The 18305-nt window shown below is 37.2% G+C and overlaps 1 protein-coding gene across 1 annotated transcript in view; it reads left to right on the top strand.

Moving 5' to 3' along the window:
- The window catches only part of Cse1l (chromosome segregation 1 like), a 42819-nt gene that overhangs the window by 18865 nt on the left and 5649 nt on the right, over positions 1–18305 (top strand). The window contains exons 7-17 of the mRNA XM_015479355.2: positions 2132–2239; positions 4890–4982; positions 7364–7531; positions 7646–7775; positions 8893–8958; positions 9357–9559; positions 10135–10219; positions 12812–12873; positions 14599–14735; positions 16208–16311; positions 17779–17876. Coding sequence (XP_015334841.1) covers positions 2132–2239; positions 4890–4982; positions 7364–7531; positions 7646–7775; positions 8893–8958; positions 9357–9559; positions 10135–10219; positions 12812–12873; positions 14599–14735; positions 16208–16311; positions 17779–17876 — 1254 coding nt within the window. The remainder of the gene's footprint in view (positions 1–2131; positions 2240–4889; positions 4983–7363; positions 7532–7645; positions 7776–8892; positions 8959–9356; positions 9560–10134; positions 10220–12811; positions 12874–14598; positions 14736–16207; positions 16312–17778; positions 17877–18305) is intronic.

An 18305-nucleotide genomic window follows, 5' to 3' on the forward strand; every position in this document is an offset into this window, starting at 1 on the left:
GATTTCTTGGGGGGGGGGGTGACTCAGGGGCACTCAACCTCTGAGCCACACCCCCAGTCTTATTTTGTATTTTATTTAGAGACAGGATCTCACTGAGCTGCTTAGGGCCTTGCTAATTTGCTGAAGCTGGCTTTGAACTTGCAGTCCTCCTATCTCAGCCTTTTGAGCCACTGGGATTATAGGTGTGCACCACCACACCTGGCATTTAAAAGGACTGGTGATGTAGCTCAGTGGTAAAGCAGCCTTGGTGCCATCCTCAGTAAAGCAAAAAAGGAAAAAAAAAAACATATATAAGAAGGTTATGTAATATTCAGTAATGTAGAGTATACACAGGGTTTCATAGTACATTTTTAATTACTATAATAAAATTAAGCAAAGTGGGATAATTGATTCCCCCCTATTGGATTGGTGAAGATGTTTATTTCTTTTTCATGATGTCAAAAATCTTAGCCAGCTGGGCTTACTGGTCTGTGATCCCTGCAACTTGGGAGGCTGAGACAGGAGGACTGCCAGTCTGCAATTTAGTGAGGCCCTAAGCCACTTAGCAAGCTCTGTCTTGAAATAAGAAAAAAAAAAGAGCTGGGGACATAGTAGCCAAGGAATAAAGTAACCTTGGGTTCAATCCCCAGTACCCTACACATACACACACCCCACCCCCTGCAAAAAAAAAAAAAAAAAGAAGTCTTAACCATATTACAGTGAAATATTCTGTGCCAAGTTCATTTGGTATAGAAATTGTACTACTTTTCCAGAGTGGGATATTTTGTTGAGAAAAGCTGTGTTTGTTTTATTTTTATTTATTTATTTTTTCTTCTTCCTTTTTTTGGTTAATTTTGCTTGGGATTTTATCAATTCTGTAGATCAATTTGGGAAAGAAATTAGATCTGTAGAGTATTTAATTTTTAATGACTGGGTACACCTGTTTATTTAGTTCTTAATTTTTCTCAACATTGGGTTATAGTTTTCTTAGTAGAGGATACGTATGTCTTTTGTTGGATTTATTTTGGAGCATTTTATTTTATTTTTTTTCCAGATAGTGTTTAAATGGTGTTTTAAATTTTACTCTTGTGATACATAGGGTATATACATAATTTTATCATTTTGTAGAAGAATGTGGGTTTTTTGATTAAGTTTTGCATATTGACTTTATGTTTAGTTACCTTTCTAGGTTAACTCATTGGGTATAACTGTTTAGCTGAAGATTCTTGTGGATTTTTTTGTGAACACACTTGCATTATCTGCAAATAATGATGGTTTTATTTTTTCTTTTCCAGTGCTTGCATACTTCTTTTACTTTGTTTTAGTACATTGTCTATGACCTTCAGCACAATGCTTTTTGAATTAAAGTGGTAATAGAAGGCATCTTTGTATTAGTCCTGATCTCAAGAGAAGGCTTCAATATTTCACCATTAAGAATGATATATGCTGTAGTTTCATTGAGAAACTCTTAGTGTTACATCCCCTAACTCAAGGATATAGGAAGTGATATTTGCTGAGTGTCTTTTACATAGTAGGTGTACACAGAGTAGGACTTCTTATGTATATTTTCTCATTTGATTCTCATACTTTAAGATAGACATTATTCACATGTAATGGTAAGGATATTAGGGCTCATAGTAAAATAACCTAGTTTCTTCAAATAACACTCCTTATGAGTAATAGAATCTGGGTTGTATGCAGATCTATCTTTCAAAACCTGTGCTTTTATATAGTGCTGTCTTGGTGTTAACTTTTATTAGAGTCTTGCACTGTGGAAGTTAGAGGTATGCCCCAAAATTTTGTAGATAAGCCTATTATAGTTAGAATAATGAGCAAAATTAGAAACAACATGTCAGGTGGCAGAGAAATTATTTAATGAGCATAAAAATAATTTTGTGTAATATATTTATATATATGTACATAGGTGATTGGACTGGTATAATTCAGAATATTAGCATTAGATTTTTCCGAATGATGTTATGGATAAGTTAAAAATGTATACTTGTTTTTCAGTTACTTAACCATAAACTATGATTTAAAGCTACATTTTAGAGAAGAAATAGGAGTAGTGTCAGCAGAAAGCAAGGGTATTTCACTAAGATGAGTGTGTGGGGTTTAACACTAAAACCATGTTCCTAAATTCCTTTCCAAGGCCACCATTGAACTGTGTAGTACCCATGCAAATGATGCCTCTGCCTTGAGGATTCTTTTTTCTTCCTTGATTCTAATCTCAAAATTGTTCTACAGTTTAAACTTTCAGGTAAGTTTTCATTTAATTTCTTTCTTTTTTTTTTTTTTTTTTTTTTTTTTGTGATGCTGGTGATTGAACCCAGGGCCTTGTGCATGTGAGGCAAGCACTCTACCAACTGAGCTATGTCCCCAGCCCTCATTTAATTTCTTGTTTTTTATTTTCTCTTTCTTTCTTTTTTAATATTTATTTTTTAGTTGTAGTTGGACGCAATACCTTTATTTTTATTTATTTATTTATAAATGTTTTATTAGTTATTGATGGACCTTTATTTATTTGTTTGTTTGTATGTAGTGCTGAGAATCGAACTCAGTGCCTCACACATGCGAGGCAAGTGCTCTACCACTGAGCCACAACTCCAGCCCCGTTCTTTCTGTTTTTGATGTCAAACATAATCCAGTGGATAAAGACTTCTGTGCCAGTATTAATTTTTCTGAAGGAAAACTTTTTCTGGCTCTCCTTTTTCTCTCTCCTTCCTTCTTTCCTTTCTTCTTCCTTCCCTCCCTCTTTTCCTTCCTTCCTGCCTTCTTTCTTTATTTCATGAGATTATGTCTTGCTGTGTTGTCCAGGCTGGCCCCAAACTCCTGGACTCAAGAAATCTTCCTGCCTCAGCCACCCAAGTAGCAGGAAGTAAAAGTATGCACCACCATGCCATGCTCTTCCTATTCATCATGAACTTTATCCAGTTTTGTTTGGTTCAATACTGGGAATTGAATCCATGCCTTTCACAAGCTAAGCAAGCACTCAACTAATGAGCTCTTTTTATTTTGAAAGAGATCTCACCAAGTTGCCCAGGGTGGACTTGAAATTGTGATCCTTCTACCTCAACCTCCTTAGTAGTTGAGATTACAGGTGTGCACCACTGTGCCTGATTCAGTCTAATGGATGTTTCATGGGAGAAAATAACTTTCTTTTGGATCCAGTAAGTTAAGGGAGCCTCACATCCCATGTCACCCTTTTAGAGTATACTATTTGATTGAAGGCACTGAGAAATTAGAACTAAGGTTTCCTCTTTTGTTCATTTGCATGGATATTAACATTAGAGCAACAATATTTTGGCTAGGGGTCCCTGGCTAGCTTGTACAAAAGGGCTTTTATTGGAAGATATGGGGGAGATAGAAGACTGAAGTACCAGACTTCAAAGAGGAAAAGAACTTTTGTTAATAGCAAGAAAGGCCTGGAGTTTTTCTGTGCTGAAGCGCTTGCCTTGCAAGTTTGAGGCACTGGGTTCGATCCTCAGCACCACATACATATAAATAGATAAAGGTATTGTATCCATATACAACTCAAAAAAAAAAAAAAAAAGGCCTGGTCACTGTGTTGTTATTGAGATTGTAGCCTCCAATCATTTTTTTCTGTTTGAGATTCATTAATTTTAAGATTCAGAGCTCCAGGACCAAGCTAAGGGTGCTAACTGACACAGGGTGCTGTATATTAAGAAAAAGAAGGATTTCGTCTTTTTTTTCTTTTTTGACTATTGTGATTGAGCCAAGAGGTGCTTTACCACTGAGCTACATCCCCAGGTTCTTGATAAATTGCCTAGGATGGCCTGAGGCTTGAGGTTCTCCTGCCTCAGCCACTATGCACAGCTAGGATTTGGCCTTTTTATTATTCATAGGCAGTAATGAACTTATCCTCACATCATGACTACACTCATAGTGGTAATGCATTACCCAGAAGAAAATTGTATTCTCTTGGGTACAATAGAAGAAAACAGCCCAAGTGATATGCCCCACATACGTGTTTAACTACATGGCAGTTTGAGAAATTTTTACTTAAATGAATACTGTTTTATATTATACCTTCTTTTGAGTTCTGTTTCTTTTTTAATAGAATTGGATCTTTATTTGTTTACATGTGATACTGAGAATTGAACCCAGTGCCTCACACATGCTAGGCAAGTGCTCTGCCACTGAGCCACAATCCCAGCCCCTGAGTTCTGTTTCTTAAAAGGAGAAATGAAGCTTGGGAAACACAAGGAACCCAAAGGAGGCATCATCTCTCTTAGGGGGTTGTTCCTAAGAAGGGAGTATTGTACTGTGCCCCAGGAAATCAGCAACTATATCAGATAGTGTGTTTGAGTCTGAATTGCTCATCATCTTACAGTAAGTGCAGTAGTTCAGAAAGAAAAGGGGCATATTGGTAAACACTGGGCTTTTTTTTGTACTGGAGATTGAACTCAGGGGTGCTTAACCACTGAACTGCATTACCATTCCATTTTATATTTTATTTAGAGGCAGGGTCTCACTGAGTTGCTTAGTGCCTCACTTTTGCTGAGGCTGGCTTTCAATTCTCCTGCCAAAGCCTCCTGAGCTGCTGGGATTATAGGCATGCACCACTGCCCCCAGCAAACACTGTCATTTAAGGAAAGGCACTGTGTAGTGTGGCTGGACCTTGAAGAAGTAAATAGATTGGGATTGGGTAGAGGGTATCACCATTTGTGATGAAAATACACAAAAAGAGGAAAAGAGTGGTTTATTCAGCTGCCACAGACCTAGCTGGAGCAGAGAATTCTTGTCATAATAAATAACGTTTTTCAACAGCAGTTTGGACTTAAGCCCATAGGCATGCATAAAATGTTTATTGTGATAGAGAAATTTATTGAATAATATACTTATTATTTTTTTAATTGAAAGTTTCAAGTCAATATAATTATTTTTAGGATCTTCCTGAATTTTTTGAAGATAATATGGAAACTTGGATGAACCATTTTCATACCCTGTTGACACTGGATAATAAGCTTCTACAAACTGATGTAAGTATTTAAATTGTTGCATAAATAGCATTTTTCTTTCATTAAGAGTTGTTTGGGTACCCTCTGAAAACCTGTTTGTTCCAGAATGTTAATAGATAGAATTCTGCAAGTGCAAGTAATTTCTTCTGTTTGATAGTCCATATTTGGTTATGTATAATATGTTTAAAAAAAAGTCATATTTTGGACCTGGCTTAAGTTACAGTGTACAGATAAGGCTATTTTATTACATTATTGAAAGTAAAGCTTTAAAGTAGTCACAAATATTCTATGAAATAAGTTACTTGTCTTTGAATATTCTTACAGAAATTTAGACCTATAATGTTAGCCTCTTTTTAAAAAAATCATTCATAGGTTGGGCAACAGGGAAAATTGCAAACGTTCATAATATGTAAAGTTTTCTGATCTGGGTTTTGTAGTATGTACTTTTCAACATATAGTGCTTATTTTGTGCTGCCCATTTGCTCATGTATTAATATATTCCAGATCTACTTCTGCTGTGCCTGGTGGTGCATGCATGTAATTCCACCTACTTGGGAGGGGAAGGCAAGAAGATTGCAAGTCAGAGGCCAGCCTGGGCAATTTAGTGAGACCTTATCTAAAAAAATGAAAAGGGTTTGGTATATAGCTCAGTGGTAGAGCACCCCTGTGTTCATCTCTAATACCTGTAAAGCAAACAAACAAACTTTTAGGGGCTGGATTGTGGCTCAGCGGTGGAGCACTTGCCTACCACGTGTGAGGCATGGTTTCCATCCTCAGCACCACATAAAAATAAATAAAATAAATAAAGATACTGTGTCCATTTTAAAAAATAAAATATTTAGAATGTATAGCAAACCAGATAAAACAAATGAGAATTAGCAGTTCAGATTTTGAAGGTGGGATACACAAAGGAAAACAGACCATTGCTGTATTTAAAAAAAAGTCTGCATTTGAGTAAGTTAAAAGAAACAAAAAAGATGTGCTCCTGTAAAATAATTATGTTAGTCCACTAAGAACATTGTTGAAAAAAAACCCAAAAAATTCCACTCCTTCAAAAAACAAAGATTTTCTTCACACTTGCATCTGCAATAAATTTAGGTTTTAAGGAACAAACTGTGATGTCTGGCTCAAATCACTGTCACAGTTAGGTTAGGGTGAAGACATTTTCCATAACTGGCCAGCTAGTAAACATTTTCTGCTTGGTGCAGCCAGATGGTTTGTGTTGCTGTGATGCTGCAGTTGTGTGAAAGCAGCCAGAAACAGTGCTATAAGGTATTTGAATGAGCATGGCTGTTTTTTAATGGTGGTTCTCTATTTTATAACCAAACACTGTATGTGAGAATCCTGTAGCATTAGCTTTTTTGTGGGTAGGGACAAAAGATGTGCAAATGCACATCTTAATATATTTGAAATGATAAACCTTTTGGGAGAAGGCAACAAGGATGTATCTTAACTATTACAGAGAGTGTGATGTGCTCTTTATCATTCAGGTTTCTATAATAGGCATTTTTTTTCAGTGTGATATGGAAATATTTTGTAATTCTGCAATCAGAAAAAAAGGATTTTTTTAATTTGAAAACTTTGAGGCTACTTGTAGTGATTAATAAGAAATATTTCACTGTTTTGTTTTTTTTTTTTTTTTGATACTAGGAATTGAATTTAGGGACATTCTCCCACTGAGATATATCCCTACCCTCTCCAGTCCTGGGTTTTTGTTTTGTTTTGTTTTTATTTATTTTATTTATTTTTTAATATTTATTTTTTAGTTCTTGGCGGACACAACATCTTTGTTTGTGGTGCTGAGAATCGAACCTGGGCCGCACGCATGCCAGGCGAGCGCGCTACCGCTTGAGCCACATCCCCAGCCCCTTAATATTTATTTTTTAGTTTGACACAGTATCTTTATTTTATTTTTTTATGTGGTGCTGAGAATCGAATCCAGTGTCTCACGCTTGCTAGGCGAGCACACTACCACTTGAGCCACATCCCCAGCCCTTTTTTTTTTTTTTTTTTTTTTTTTTAATTTTGAGACAGAGTCTTACCAAGTTTTCCTGAGGCAGGGCTCGAACTTGTGATCCTCCTGCCTTACCCTCTCCTGGGTTGCTGGGATTACAGGTGTGAGCCAATGTACCCATCAGATTGTTGGCATAGATGTAGTTTACTATAATTGATTTAAATTTAAATTTTAAAAGTCTCATTCAGGGCAGGGGTTTGGCTCAATGGTAGAGTGCTCGTCTAGCTTATGCGAGACACTGGGTTCGATCCTCAGCACCACATAAAAATAAATAGGAGTCTCAGAAATTACTCCCCTTATTTATGGTAGAGAATATGGAAACTTGGATAAACAATTTGTAAACCATTAAAGTCACATATTTTGAGTTTTATTTCTTCTTTTATGTAAGGATGAAGAGGAAGCAGGCTTATTGGAGCTTTTAAAATCACAGATCTGTGATAATGCTGCTCTCTATGCACAAAAGTATGATGAAGAATTTCAGCGGTACCTGCCTCGTTTTGTCACAGCCATCTGGAATTTACTAGTTACAACAGGTCAAGAGGTTAAATATGATTTGGTAAGATGGTGGTGGAGAGAAATGAAAGATATTTCCTTTCCCCCCGACCCTTCCTCAAAAATGAACTGTTTGGTTTTGTTTTTAAAATATTCTTATTTTTTTGCTTTGTTTCAGTTGGTGAGTAATGCAATTCAATTTCTGGCTTCAGTTTGTGAAAGACCTCATTATAAGAATCTGTTTGAGGACCAGAACACACTGACAAGTATCTGTGAAAAGGTTATTGTGCCTAACATGGAATTTAGAGGTAATTAAAGTGTGTTAGCATAAACTTCAAAATCTTCGCTTCATTTTTTTGAAACATTCAATATAATTGATTACAAGATGATATAGTCAAATAAAACTCCTTGCAGGTTATTTATTGCCTATTTTCTAAACCAAGGCAGAAAATGGGGCATCTGTGACATAAGTCTTGCTGTAATGGGCTTGCTCTACCTGTAAGGTTTGTTTTTTTTTTTTTTTTTTTCCCATAAAAATATTGATTAAGTCTTTGAATATCTTACACAGAAGAAATATAGGTTCTCAATTTATGGAAAAGATTCGGTTTTGTTGATTTAGTGCTTCACCAAGGCAATACCTGTTTTTCAAACAGTGGAAATGTGATTTAACTAATTATATACAGATCAAAACCCACTTAGTTTGTGTTTAAAGTTAAATAGTTCTAAGAGCCTCTATTTGTATGTATGCCTCTTCTCATAGTTGTAAAGAAAAGTAGTGAAGATGGAAGGGATTAGGTTTTATATTACAGTAAGTGATTGCTTGTCAATCTGGAACAAAATGGTAAATTAAAGACAGTAGGTGTGAGGTTTTATTTCCTTCTGTGTTTTCTTAAAACTACATTTAAAGGACAGATCTTTATTCTGATATTGTCTGCTATTCTGCTACTTGTTTAAATGACTTATCAAAAAATGGTGAGTATGGTTATTTTTGTTTTTGTTTGTTTGTTTTAATGTCCTTATCTGGAACAATATAAAGTCAGCATTCCTGGATTGATTTCCAACACCCACTTTTGAAAGTTCTTTTTTTTTTTTCCTCCTTTTTAGTTTTTAGTTGTGGGTGGGCACAATATCTTTATTTTATTTTTACGTGGTGCTGAGGATCGAACCCAGTGCCTCACGCGTGCTAGGCAAGCGTGTACCACTGAGCCACAACCCAGCCCCCCACTTTTGAAAGTTATTAGTGACAGTCAATTCCAGGGACACTCAGTGTCTCAAAGCTGTGGAGATTACCTAATACTAGTTTTTCATTGTGATGGTTCCTACTCAAGGTGATGATGTAAAGAGTATTTGAAGAAGTCATTAGATAGGAAAGTGTGCTTAGCTTTATCTTCTGGAAATGACTGTAAGTTTCAACTTTCTTGGTAGCTGCTGATGAAGAAGCATTTGAAGATAATTCTGAAGAGTATATAAGAAGAGATTTGGAAGGCTCTGGTGTGTATTTTTTTTTTTTTTTTCACTATAAATCTTTTAGGACCACTTTTAAGTCTATTTTCCATGGGGAGGAGTAGGAGCTAGGATAAGGATGTGTACTAACAACGGTATTCCTCCTTTAACTTGAACAGCTTTAAAAAACAGCACTTACATGCCCTGCCCAAAAGTATCAAATTGAATCTTTTGCCCTATTTTATATTCTAGGTAATGTTTATGATAATTCTATGAACTCCTTGGTTTTATTCTCATTTTGTGTTTCTTATGGAGGGAGACAATATTCTTTTTATGATTTGCATTGTTGACAGTTATTGGGTGGCAATTTCTTTTTTATATAAGCTGGATCACTTGTTTGCTGGTGCTTTCTTTCTCCCAAGATATATTTCCTTTTGACTTTGTAGATATTGATACTAGACGAAGGGCTGCATGTGATCTGGTGCGAGGATTATGCAAGTTTTTTGAGGGACCTGTGACAGGAATCTTCTCTGGTTATGTTAATTCCATGCTCCAGGAATATGCAAAAAATCCATCTGTCAACTGGAAGCACAAAGATGCTGCCATTTACCTGGTGACATCTTTGGCATCAAAAGCCCAAACACAGAAGGTAAATCTTTTCAGTGTAGTTTTCTTTCTGTAACAGAGGTCAGTAACCACAGAATTAAAAAAGAAATAATCTCTCTCTCATAATACAATTTGTTTCACAAGATAACCTATTGGTTCTGATAAAAAATACCAGAGAAAGATAGCTTTCTCTTGATGTATTAAGCACTTAAGTTTCTTTGTTTGTTTGTTTTTTTAACATTTATTCTATTTATTTATTTATTTTTATGTGGTGCTGAGGATCGAACCCAGTGCCTCACATGTGCAAGGCAAGCGATCTACCTTTGAGCCATAACCTCAGCCCCAAGCACTTAAGTTTCTTTACAGATGCCACATTTGTTATTATTATGTTTATACACTGACACTCACTGTATAAACATGATTAACTTGAACTTAGCTATTCAGTTTAGACAAGTTTCTTTGTTGTCTGTTAAGATAATCTTGTTTTATATATAAACTGTATTTTGAAATGTTCATCTGCGTTTTTATTGTGCTTTTCTAATATTGATTAAATATCTGCTTTGGTTATATATGCAGGCACTTAGTGTTATTTTACCCTGTTACAAATTTCCTTTTCAGCATGGAATTACTCAAGCTAATGAACTAGTAAACCTGACTGAGTTCTTTGTGAATCATATCCTCCCTGATTTAAAATCAGCTAATGGTGAGTTTTGTGGAATGTTTTCTTTCTTACAACTTGTACTATACCTGAAATTTTTATTTGTATCAGTATACTATGAAGTTATGACATAATAAGAACTCTTTGTGTTACCATGATACTCAAAAAAAAAAAATTTAGATTTTTTTTTGTTGTTGTTGTTGTAGATGGACATGATACCTTTATTAATTTATTTTTATGTGGTGCTGAAGATCAGACCCAGGGCTTCACATATGTGAGGCAGGTGCTCTACCACTGAGCCACAACCCCAGCCCTGAAATTGACTTTTTAATACTTTTTAATGTGTGTAGTACTCAGTATTAAACCCAGGACTTAGTGCTTACTAGGGAAACCTCTACCTCTGAGCTATATCACCAGCCCTTTTTAAAAAAAAAATAAATAAATAAATTTAAATTTACATTTCTTGCTACGTTATCCAAGCTGACCTTAAATTTGTAATCTTTTGTTTTGGGTGGGACTACAGATATACACCACCTTGCCTGGCTCTGAAATTAACGTTTTCTTCTTCTCTTCCCCACCCCCTTTTTTTGTACCAGAGATTGAATCCAGAGTCACTTAACAACTGAGCCATGTCCCTGGGCCTTTTTTTCTTTTCTTTTTCTTTTTTTTTTTTCTCCTTTCTTTAGAGAAACAGGGTCTCACTGCTGAATTGCTTGGGGCCTTGCTAAGTTGCTGAGGCTGGCTTTGAACTCAAGATCCTCCTGCCTTAGCTTCCTGAGCTGCTAGGATTTTAGATGTGCCCGGCTTAAAATGAACTTTGTTTATTTTTATTTTTTTATTTTTTAGTTGTTGATAGACCTTTATTTTATTCATTTATTTATATGCGGTGCTGAGAATCAAACCCAGTGCCTCACGTGTGCAAGGCAAGCACTCTACCACTAAGTTACAACTTCAGGCCCTTGAAATTAACTTTTTTTTTTTTTTAAATGAGTTGTAGATGAACACACAGTATCTTTTCACATAGGATTGAATCTACTGCCTCACATATTCGAGGCAAGCACTTTACCACTGAGCTATAGCCCCAGCCCTTGAAATGAACTTTTGATAGAGAGTATGTTGTTTATTTGGAAGGAAGATAGGGCTAAGTGGACTGAATCTTAATTTGTTATCATGTATCAACAGGAATTATTCTGTGGTTTCCTTTTCCTTACCATTTGAAAAATGAACTCTTTCTAGGCGCGGTGGCACACACATGTAATCCAAGTGGCTCAGGAGGCTGAGGCAGGAGGATCCTGAGTTCAAAGCCCGTCTCTGCAACGGCGAGGCTCTAAGCAACTCAGTAAGACCCTGTCTCTAAATAAAATACAAAATAGGACTGGGGATGTGGCTCAGTGATCGAGTGCCCCCAAGTTCAATCCCTGGTACCAAAAAAAGAAAAAAAAGAATTCTTAAAACTTGAAGTACAATTTCAAAGTGCTTGTAACTGATAAATGAAAACATATATATATATTATATAATATATATTATTATTATTAATACCTTTATTTTATTTGTTTTTATGTGGTTCCCAGGATTGACCCAGTGCCTCACGCATGCTGGGCAAGTGCTCTACCATTGAGCCACAACCCCGGCCCAAAACAGATAAATTAACAATGGTTTTCCTATTTTTATGAGTGTGTATTATTCTAGATTAAGATAATCCCCCCTTTTAAAATACTTTTTTAGTTGTAGTTGGACACAATACCTTTATTTCATTAATTTATTTTTATGTGATACTGAGGATCAAGCCCAGAACCTCACATGAGCTATGCAAGTACTCTACCACTGAGCCACAACCCCAGCACCACACTCCTTTTTATTCCCCCAATACTGGAGATTTACACAGAGATATATTTCCAGCCCTTTTTATTTTTTTATTTTGAAACAGGGTCTCACTAAGTTGTCGGGCTGGTCTCGAACTTATTATCCTGTTGCTTCAGCCTCCTGCGACCCCAGGGGATTATAGGCATGCACCACTGTGCCTGGCAAAATAATTCCTTTTTCAAAAAAAATTTTTGGAAAATTTACATTTACCTAGATGTAGACAGGGTATTATAATAAGCTTCTGTGTGATCATCATCCCTCTTTAATAACTGGGAAGTGTTTTATCCCTTTCATTGATTTATTTTCCCACCACTAGAGTAATTTAAAGCAAATCTCAGAAAGAATGATCTTGATTCAGTATAGCTGGTATTCTGGGAATGTATTTGCACATGGCCCAAATCACTTTTTTTTTTTTTTAAGTTGTTGATGGACCTTTATTTTTTAAAAAAAATTTATTTATATGCAGTGCTGAGAATTGATCTCAGTGCCTCAGTTGTGCTAGACAAGCACTCTACCACTGAGCTGTACCACCATTCATTTTAATGATTGTACAAGTAATATGTGTTCATCTGTTTAGAAGCTTAAAGGCAAGGGGAAGATAAAATTCTTTATAATCCTGCCTGAATTAGTGGCTACATAGTAGGTCATGATATAATTAAGTATACTTTAATTACTTGACATTTTAGTTATTTTTTAAAACTCATTGTTGTAACTCATTTGGAGAGTAACTATCCATATCACTTACGTAACTTTAACTTATTTTTTTTTTAATAGTGAATGAATTTCCTGTTCTTAAAGCTGATGGTATCAAATACATTATGATTTTTAGGAATCAAGTAAGTGCCTTTTTATTTGTTATGCCACTTAGGAGTTTTATCACAAATACCAGCTTCTCTAATCTGTGCTATCATATTTGATATCTACACCTAACCAATCCAACCTTAACTCTTTAATAACTTAGGATTTCAGATGATGCTTAATTTTCCTTTGGCATCTTGCCTTTTTATAATGGCTTCGTTAAAAATTGGAATACAAACAGTGTTCCCACTTTACTTATGATTATGTCTCAAATCTCTTAATTTAAAAGAGATCCTTTCCCCTCCCCCTTGTATGCCTGTTACTTGTCAGTCATTCATCTGGAAAGTCTCCTGCACTCTGCTGATGACTGCTTGCACCCCAGTGGTACTCTAGCTTGTTCCTCTGTTTCCCTGCATGCTTATGTATTGGTAGAGTTGGAGATTTGAATTGGGAGGAATATGAATGTATTGTAAGTACCCTTTGATTTCATGAGGACATATACAGTGACTTATGTTTACTTTTAGAGTGATTGGTGGATTCAGGTGAAGAACTTTCCATTATCAGTTTTTAATTTCATTTTAAAAATCAAGGTATACTTTGTATAATATGAAATTCACTATCTTAACATTTATGTACTTCAGTGGTATATTCATTATGTTGTACAACCACCACCTCTATGTTGTAGTGGATGTTAATTACCAGTTCGAACAGGAAACACAGGATAAATTTTTACCTGCCTCCTCCCTCTCCCATTAGTTTTCGTAGTAATGAGCTGGTGCCTTAGCAACCCCAAAAGATGACAGGTGAAGGTTTTAAGGGTATTGCAGTTGTCCATCTTTGGGCCTCTTCACATAGGTTTCTGTGACTTGTCCTCAACCCAGGAGCTTTTAGTAGCCTCCATTCTTTTGTATATAACAAGATATTCCAGGCTCTTGTACATTTCCTGGCCAGACCTAAATTAGCTTGGGGCAGGGGTGTGTAATGGTCAAAGATATCTGTGAAAATTTCATTAGTAGTCAGAAAAATAAATGTGTACTTTTAATTCATTTATATTTTGTCTTTTTTTAAAAGGGGGGAGTTTTATTTAGAGATCATTATGTCTGAGTACTAGGCACATTACTAAAGAATTACCACTGGTTCTAGGCTTTTTCATAGGGGAAGAGCCCGAAAATACATTGACAATGAAATAAAATTGTTCCTGATTCAATTTAAGATTATATAAGGTATTTTAAAACTTTTAAAAATGTTACATTTATGTCTAAATTACTTATTTGCCTTATCCTAAAATGCGTAAGTAGTTTCAAAATAATTACCAATATTTTCACTATAGTAAGACTATTGAATGCAATTTGATTTTTTTGTGGTCCTTTATATCCTTGGGATATTAGCCAATATATATATAGTCCCCCCCCAAAAAAATAAAAAGGATTAAATTATCTTGAAATTATTCATAAATATGACTCTTAATATTAGTGAACTCTTAGTCTGCCTCTCCATGATCTTGCCCTTCTATGGCATGTTCACTTCTCTATAAGATTTTGCTCTGATGACACTTTTGTGCTCAGAGAAAGAATTGGAAGATAGAGTGAGAAGGCCAATGGAGTCCTGATGTGGAGGTAGAAATTCTGACTTCTCTAAATTGTCACCTCCCATTATAACAGAGCTAGAAGAAGAGGAGAAGAAAAGACTTGTTTCTAACATTAGTAAATCCTTGTCTTCAGATGATCTTTTACTCAAAGATAGCACTCTTGGATATTTTTTAGGTACCAAAAGAGCATCTATTAGTCTCTGTTCCTCTCTTAATCAATCATCTTCAAGCTGAGAGCATTGTCGTACACACCTACGCAGCCCATGCCCTCGAAAGGCTGTTCACTATGCGTGGACCTAACAACGCCACTCTGTGAGTTCTGGATTCCAAGCGGGTTAGATATTTTTAGCTTGGGGCAGGGGTGTGTAATGGTCGAAGATAGCTGTGAAAATTTCATTAGTAGTTAGACAAATAAATGTGTACTTTGTCTTATTCCAAAAGGATTTGAAGCAGCTTACCAAATAGATACCTGCTTGCTTTATTTATTGTTTATTTAAGTGCTGGGGGTTGAAACCAGAAATGCTTTTCCACTGAGCTACATTCCTAGAACTTTTTATTTATTTCGAGACAGGGTTTCACTTAGTTGCTGAGGCTGGCCTTTGAATTTTGTGATCCTCCTATCTTAGCCTCCCAAGTCTCTAGGAACATAGGCGTAAAATAGATGCATTCTGACAATAAAGTTAAATAAAGTAGAATAAAGAAAAATAATGGTGGTAAGATTAATAAATAGAACTGTGTATCTGAAGATCCTATATAGTAAAAGAAATTCTCAATTTTACCTGGAGTCTTCTAGCAGCCAAGGGAAAGAGGGAGACAGGGACCTAAAATACTCAGTGTCTATGCGATTCAGATGAAAACAATTCCTCAGAAGGCCTTTCAATAGGAGGTCTTCAGTTAAGAGTGCAGTGAGGTAGTGGTACTCTCAGTTCTGAAAACTCAAACGGTTGAGTCAAAGTGATTGTCTGGAGACCAAGAAAGGCGCTCTTCTGGCCTGATCCAAGGATGGGATGTGGACGAGCGCCTGTGATCCCAGCGACACACCGAGCCCAGACGGGAGGATCACAAGCTCCAGGCCTGCCTGGGTAATGAAGCAAGATGCTATCTTAAAAAGATTTAAAAGAAAAAAAAATAACGACGACAAAAGAAAAAGGGTGGGGGGGCGCCCCTGGGGGTGTATATCATTGGTGGAAAGCCCCAGGTTCAGTCCCCCTGTACTTCCCACCTAGTCCCTCCAAAAAGGCTGAAGAATGGTGGGCTGCTCGTGTTGTGGCCATTCTGCACAGTGTGTTCATTGAGATTGAGCTCTGGGCAGGAGACGGAAGACAGTTGTAGTTCCACCAAGAACTTGGTGTAGATGCTCTTTGGTCACTTGAAGGGTTGAAAGGACATCCTTTCGGGAGAGTCAAGCCATTCACCTGTCTTCGGGCCCAGAACTGATGCAAAAAATATCTGCTCCACCCCAGGGAAAAACAGACACAGATCCCTGAAATTTGAGTGCTGTTCGTGTTCATTGAACAATGAACCAACGATGACCTTTGCAGTTTTAGATGGTTTTGGGTTCACCTGGTTTCTTGGTTTGATCAATTGTGTTTCATCCCACATGTGCCTAATTTGGAGCTTAACATAAGTATGTGTAAAAAATTCTTCCAAAGCTGTCTACCAACTGTCGGTGGTGGGAGATGGCTCAGTTTTATGCCAAGAAGTATGATTTAGTAGTTGCCAGGGGTATTCCTGTGATGAGCTCAAGAGTTTGTAGTGACTGAAAGCTGTTTTTTCATCTATAGTTTTACAGCTGCAGAAATCGCACCGTTTGTTGAGATTCTGCTGACAAACCTTTTCAAAGCTCTCACACTTCCTGGCTCTTCAGAAAATGAATATATTATGAAAGGTAGGCCTTCTCCCTGGTGTACAGATGTGACTAAGTGTCTGACCTCAGAGCACAAGGGCAAACCCTCAATATTGTTTACCTAGGTATAGGCAGGTTTAAATACTTTAAAGTAAAAATAATGGCTTGTTTATTAATAACTGTTCTCAGAACCATTTTGCCTACGCTTAATATTGAATCCCTTAGAGAAAACATAGCAAACTGTTTTTTCTTTCCTATGTTGAGTTTCTGAGGGCAAATATCAGATCATGTGCAACTTTGCCTGTATGCTGCGCTAGGGCTCCGTGAAGCACGGGTGCGCATGACAGGCTCCCAGGGGTCCCTGAGGAGGGCGCCCTGGTGCCAGCTCTAGCTCAGGGATAAGCTTCGCTCTCTTCACTGTTGCATCCCAAAAACAGAGTGTGTGGGTCACAGGAAATGCTTTCCAAACAAACTGGCCCTGATCCTTCCTGCTTGGGTCACAACTCCTGGGGAGTCTATTTGTGCATCTCGGGGTGTTTGTGGGTTTCCAGCACCTTGAGCGTCTATGGTCTTTGTCACTGTGTTCCTGGGGGACCTGGGAATGTGCAGTGTGACGCCTGCTCTACCGCACAGCTGTGTGGGTGAAGCAGGATTCTGCCAGCCCAGGGCAGGCAGGCTCACCCGTCCTGCACCCCTCTAACCCATCAGGGAAGCATACAAGCAGTGGGAAGATGAGATTATTTATAATCCTGCCTGAGTTGGTGGCTACACGGTAGCTCATTTCTCCGGGAAGTGCTGTCTAAGCTAAGGTTTGGGGGGGAGGCAGAGGTGTGCGTCTTCAGCTCAGCCTGAGGAATCAAGCCTGTGTGCATTTAGAGGCGAGAGATCACTCTCTGCCCCTTAACCTGGCACATGCTAGGTGCCTGGCCATCAACATTTATTCTGGAAGTGACGTTTGTGGACAGAGAACTGTCACACACAGTTAGCTTGCAGATACACTTCTCTCCCATGCCAAATTGTTTTAGGCATCTGTTAATGAGCAGCATTTTTGTAGTATGGACTCTGGTTTTATATGTATTTTCAGATTTTTTTTCTTGGATTCCTAATCTCTTTTTGAGGGAAACAGGCGCTTTTGCTCTCCGTCTGCTCCGGGCCAAGGTCCCTCAAGCTAGGGCTAGCCATTTCTGCCAGTGGTGCAAAATGAGAAGCCTGAGACAGTTCCTGCCCACACCTGGCGGCTGCTCCTTCCCTCTCTTTGTCCGCCTCTTGAGTCATGTAGTTATTTTTTATTGTCACTTTTAAAAATCTTTACGTTTTGGGCCTTCTGGAAGTACTCAGTATTCCCCAGCTACATTTTGTTGTCCTAAGAACAGGAGGGGAAAATTACTTTTAAATGCAGAGAGCTGTTTTGGGGGGTATTTGAGGAGTTAGTGGGCTTTCCCCCTCCAGTCACTGTTTTACCCTAAGGTTTAACTAGACTCTTTGTTTTGCTCTTTTTGTATTTTACAGCTATCATGAGAAGTTTCTCCCTCCTGCAAGAAGCCATAATCCCCTATATCCCTACTCTCATCACTCAGCTTACCCAGAAGCTGTTAGCTGTTAGTAAGGTAACGGCCGATTTTGAAAGTGAGGTGGTTTTTCCCTTGCTCCAAACTGTTGGCCCTTGAACTCAGGCCTAGGTGAAGTGTGGGGGAAGGTCTGTGCCTTCTACTGACAGCAGCTGATGTGCTTTTCTGAAAGCCGAGGATAGAACAGGTCCTCTTTTAAGTATAGACTCAGATTTTGTTCTCATTGTAACACCTTTGTGTAAAAAATCAAGAAAGTACAAATGAACTAAAATTTAGATGGGAGAAGATAAGCTTTGTATGGGCATAAAAGAGAGTATTTATCTACAAAATGACAAACCAGAGTTCTTGTGTCTCTTGTTCCTTGCTCTTGCATCCCCAAAATGAAGTTCACTCTTTTGGCCAAAATTTTACATATTTTGATTCATGTGTAAATATTAATACTAAATTTTAAAAATAAAAAATAATTTT

The sequence above is a fragment of the Marmota marmota genome, unplaced genomic scaffold (genome assembly GCF_001458135.2).
Source record: "Marmota marmota marmota unplaced genomic scaffold, marMar, whole genome shotgun sequence".
In the NCBI taxonomy this organism is placed as follows: Eukaryota; Metazoa; Chordata; class Mammalia; order Rodentia; family Sciuridae; genus Marmota; species Marmota marmota.